The sequence below is a fragment of the Acomys russatus genome, chromosome 17 (assembly GCF_903995435.1).
Source record: "Acomys russatus chromosome 17, mAcoRus1.1, whole genome shotgun sequence".
Classification (NCBI taxonomy): domain Eukaryota; kingdom Metazoa; phylum Chordata; class Mammalia; order Rodentia; family Muridae; genus Acomys; species Acomys russatus.
The window spans coordinates 3434192-3438732 of NC_067153.1; the positions used below are offsets into that span (position 1 = coordinate 3434192).

At 48.1% G+C, this 4541-nt stretch overlaps 1 protein-coding gene across 1 annotated transcript; it reads left to right on the top strand.

The window, feature by feature from the left end:
• The first annotated feature begins 494 nt into the window (after nucleotides 1–494).
• On the top strand, nucleotides 495–3948 carry LOC127201785 (60S ribosomal protein L10a-like). Its single transcript, XM_051160507.1, has 2 exons — nucleotides 495–525; nucleotides 3638–3948. Exons 1-2 carry the CDS (start codon nucleotides 495–497, stop codon nucleotides 3946–3948), a joined length of 342 nt encoding a protein of 113 aa, XP_051016464.1.
• Nucleotides 3949–4541: the final 593 nt, after the last annotated feature.

Consider the following 4541-nt stretch of genomic DNA (forward strand, 5'->3'; position numbering starts at 1 on the left):
CACTGAGCACTTCTTTAAAGCCTTGGGCAGCAAATGGGACTTCCCAGCTATTAGTCTGGCAGCACGTCTTGCTTTTAAGATCTTGAAGCAACCAGTTAAGAACCGGTAATAGCTAATTCAATTGGTTTTTTTTTTTATCGTGCTTGTTTTGACTTCGTTGTATCAGGCAGGCCATTCCTCCAGCAGTTTCCAGCGATTCTAGTCCCTCTGCCCCCTAAATACTGCATCAACTCCTGGTTTCCAAAGAATCCAAGTGGAGGGGAGGAGATTGGCAAGATGGCTCAGTCAGTAAAGGTGCTAGTCGCCAACCCGAACCCTTGTGATTAAAGGAGAAAATTGACTACCAAAAGGCATTCTCGGGGCTCAACATGCGTGTGCTACTGCCCCTAAATAGATGAGGGGTTTGTTTGGCTGCTTTTGGTTCTGTTTTTTTAAGTCACTTGTGGGGAAAGCTAGTCCCAGGCAGCGTCTGGCAACGAAGGGACTTCATAATCATGGAAGGAGCGCTGCAGCAGCCCATAGCTGGTTAGTGGAGCACGGCACAGCAAGGCTGCTGGGAGGTCTGTGGTGGAGAAGCATGGTTAAGGAGCTTAGTCTAGGCTTTCGGCTTTGTTTTAGAACCAAAGACCAGCAATCTGCCACCACCTCCCTGGCCCCATCCTTTCTTTTTAACTTAAGAGAAAGGAATACTCGGCAGAGCAAGCCCAGAGGTGTGCTTCTTGGTGACTCCAAGTCCAGTCAAGTCAACAGTAGAGAATAATCATCAACGTCATCTTCCTCCTCCTCCTCTTGCCTTCCGTCCTCGGTCCCCTCCAGACTCTCCTTTTCCTTTCTTCCCCTCCAGATAGGGAGGCGGTAAGAGCTCCTGGAATGACGCTCTTAGCAGCTCTCAGCACACAATCCCAGCTCACGACAGTCCGCATCTACAGCTTGGATCAATGTTCCCCACTTCCTCTTCCACCTCAAGAGTAGGGATTTGATGTTTGTTTGTTCTGCTGTGTTTTGTTTGTTTTGCTTGTTTGTTTGGTGTGTGTGTGTGTGTGTGTGTGTGTGTGTGTGTGTGTGTGTGTGTGCACGCGCTCGCGCGCTGGGACATGTTAAGAACTTTTTTACCATTGCTCTACACCACAGCTGCGTCTTAGCTCAGAAGAGTCGCCACACACAATGAATCGATGCTGACATTTCCTCCGAACCACATTCCCTTCTCTGTCCAGGATCCCAGACAGCATACCTGCCGTGCTGGTTAGTTTGTGTCAACTTGGCACAAGCTAGAGTCACCCAGAAAGAGGTCCCTCAACTGAGGAATTGCATCCAGGCTGGCCTGTGGCTATGCCTGTGGGGGCATTTTCGTAATTCATAGTTGATGTGGAAGGCCTAGGCCACTGTGGGTACTGCTATTTCTAGGCTGGTGGTCCTGGGTTCTATAAGAAAGCAAGCTGAGCAAGCCACGAGGAGCAAGCCAGTAAGAAACATTCCTCCGTGGTCTCTGCTCCAGTTCCTGCCTGACTTCCATCTTGAGTTCCTGTCCTGGCTGCTATCAGTGATGCACTGTCACATTAAAGTGTAAGGTGAAATAAATCGTTTCCTCCTCAAGTGTGCCCAGGGCATGGGGTCAGCTACCTTGTTTGTTTTGAGACTGGGTCTCTCACTGGCCTAGTCGGCTATGCTAGCTGGTCAGCAAATCCTGTGCCTCCCCAGAGCTGTGTGTCCATCATGCGTCCCAAGGCTCTGCACAGTGACTCTGAATGCTGCTTTGCGTTTTCTGTTTTTGAAGACCTAACCGTCTCAAGGAGTACTGTTTAGAATCCCACCCCCATTGCTCCTTCTTATTTACTTTAATAAAGGACTGGGGTGTTCTTTGCAGTTTGTTCATGCACTTATGAATAATTGCAATTTCTTTCTTGAGGGTCTCAAGAACTTCTTTCAGCAGGTCTTCCTCTTGGGCTTACTTTGCTGGGACAGCTAAACTTTTATAAGAAGTATGCGGGATATGTTGGTGCAGATACTTGTGCACGTGAGTGCGTGAGCCCATGGAGGGCAGAGGATAACCTCAGGAGCTATCTACCTTGTTTGTTTTGAGGCAGGGTCTCTCACTAGCCTGCACCTCACCTAGTAGGCTATGCTAGCTGGTCAGCAAATCCCATGCCTCCCCAGAGCTGGGAGATGACAAACAGGCAGGGTTCTTTGCTTGTTTTTTTTTTTTTTTTTTTTTTTTTTTTTTTTAAATTTCTGTTTTTGGATGTAGATTCTGGGAATTGAACTCTCCTGCGCCATCCCCCTAGCCCTTATCAGGAGTTTGAGTTCCCCTCTGCTGCACTGGTTTGTCATAAGTTTCACTTTCTTTTAAGACAGTGTTCTGCTATATAGCCCAGGCTGGCCTTGAGCTTGAGAGTCTCCTGCCTTTGCCTCTGGGATGATGGAATCACAGGCCTTACCATCACTCTACACTGTTATTTTTTTCAGCATCAGTTGCTTCATTTATCACCTTCTCCAGCCGGTGTTATTGACACTTGTCTTTTTGTTGAAGGCCTTTCTGCTTGAGGAAGGGGTGATGCTACTGCGTCAACTGCAGAGAAAGCAGGTGTGCAAAAGTGTCTGTCAAAGTCTTCTTTTCTTCAGCTGTTTGTAGATGTACTTACCCGAAGCACATGCGTGGTTACCATCTGCCCTTCCCTCTGCCTCCCCTCCCTCTCCTTTCACTAGCTTTTCTTCTTCCTTGTCTCATTCTGTGTTCCCCCTCCTTTTCTGCTGGGCCTAGGTGTGATGCCAAGAACAGTGTGAAGGCCCAAACTCCACAGAGTTGCTTGGCTAAAAGAGTTTCTGACCTGAGCAGGGCGTGGTGGTACACTCGGGAGGCAGAGTCAGGCAGATTGCTGTGAGTTCGAGGCCAGCCTGGTCTACAGAGTGAGTCCAGGATAGCCAAGGCTAACACAGAGAAACCTGTCTTGAAAAAACAAACAAACAAACAAGCAAACAAACAAACAAGAGTTTCTGACCTGATGCTACATTTGGGGATTGGCAGAGACAGGAAAGAGGGAGGAGCTTGGGTGTGTGTGAGGAGTCTCTTATTTTTTTCACAGTAGACCTTACATTGGTTTTTGGTTTTGTTTTGTTTTTTTGGTCAGATAGGAACTATCTTAGACTTTTTCAGTCTGTATGATTTTTTGAAAAGTCTTTGTTTTTATTCATTTGTGTGTGTGTGTGTGTACATGTATGGGTGTGGCATGTATGTATTCACCCAAAGAGGTTAAAAAAAAAGGTGTCTTATCTCTTGGACCTGGAGTTACAAGTAGCTGTGAGCTGCCTGACATGGGTACTGGGAACAGAGTTCAGGTCCTCTGGAAGAGCAGCCGGTGGTCTTATCTGCCAAGCATCTGCTCAGGCCCTGTCTACATGATCCTTACTGCAAGCTCTTGCCATTGTCATAGGAAAGCAGCTGTCAGTGACATGTAAATGAATGAGCCTGACCTTGGTTCAGTTAAATTTCCTTTACAGGCTGGACATAGTGGAACATGCTTTTAATCCCAGCACGCATGAGGCAGAGGCAGGCAGACAGATCTCTGTGAGTTCAAGATCAGCCTGGTCTACATAGTGAGTTTCAGGACAGCCAGGGATACATAGTGACACCCTGTCTCAGAGTCTCTGATTGAGCAGATCCCACGGATCCTGGGCCCAGGCTTGAACAAGGCTGGGAAATTCCCTTCCCTGCTGACACACAAGGAAAACACGGTAGCCAAAGCTGATGAGGTGAAATCCACCATCAAGTTCCAGATGAAGAAGCTGTGTCTGGCTGTTGTTGTTGGCCACGTGAAGACGATTGACGATGAGCTGGTCTACAACATCCACCTGCCCGTCAATTTCCTGGTGTCCTCGCTCAAGAAGAACTGGCAAAATGTCCGAGCTTTGTGCATTAAGAGCACCATGGGCAAGCCCCGGCATCTGTACTAGGACACCCCAATAAACCTTAGCACTTGGGCCAAGAGCTCACGACTCCCCCTTACAGCTCCCAACAGACAGGCTGCCCAGGAAACAAGCAGCAAGCACACCACAGTTGGATTGGAAGAGTTCAGAAGGATTTCTCATCCAGGTAGGTGGAGTTGTTCTCCAGGCTGAGGGGACAACAACTTTGAAACTCAGCTGTGTCTGAGTTTGGGGCCTGGTTAAAGAAGGGAGAGATGTATGCGGGGGGCTGGAAACCCAACGCCAGCAGACCTCACAGCATCCTGCCCTTGAAGAAGCATCACAGGATGCCAGCAACTCCACTGGACATGTCTGATTTACTTTCTCCCTCCAAGGCTTTAAGAGTGATCACCCCTGGAGGAGGGATACAGGAATATTAGAGATGGTCTCAGAACCAGGATTTAAACTCTGACACGGATGATATTCTGCCACCTTCCTTCTACACCACGATGCCTTCTCTAGGAAAGATCACAGGGAAGTAAGGTCTCCACCGTCTCCATAACCTCACTCTGTTGGGACCAAAAGCCACACCAAACAGAAGAATTTTAAAGTTCACCAGAGTCCATGGGGACAGCAAAACC

Bases quoted from the DNA above. Each gene is read 5' to 3' on its own strand.
- LOC127201785 (XM_051160507.1), top strand. From the start codon at position 495: ATGGAAGGAGCGCTGCAGCAGCCCATAGCTG. The intron at 526-3,637 runs GTTAGTGGAGCA...ACCCTGTCTCAG, and splicing joins GCTGCAGCAGCCCATAGCTG to AGTCTCTGATTGAGCAGATC.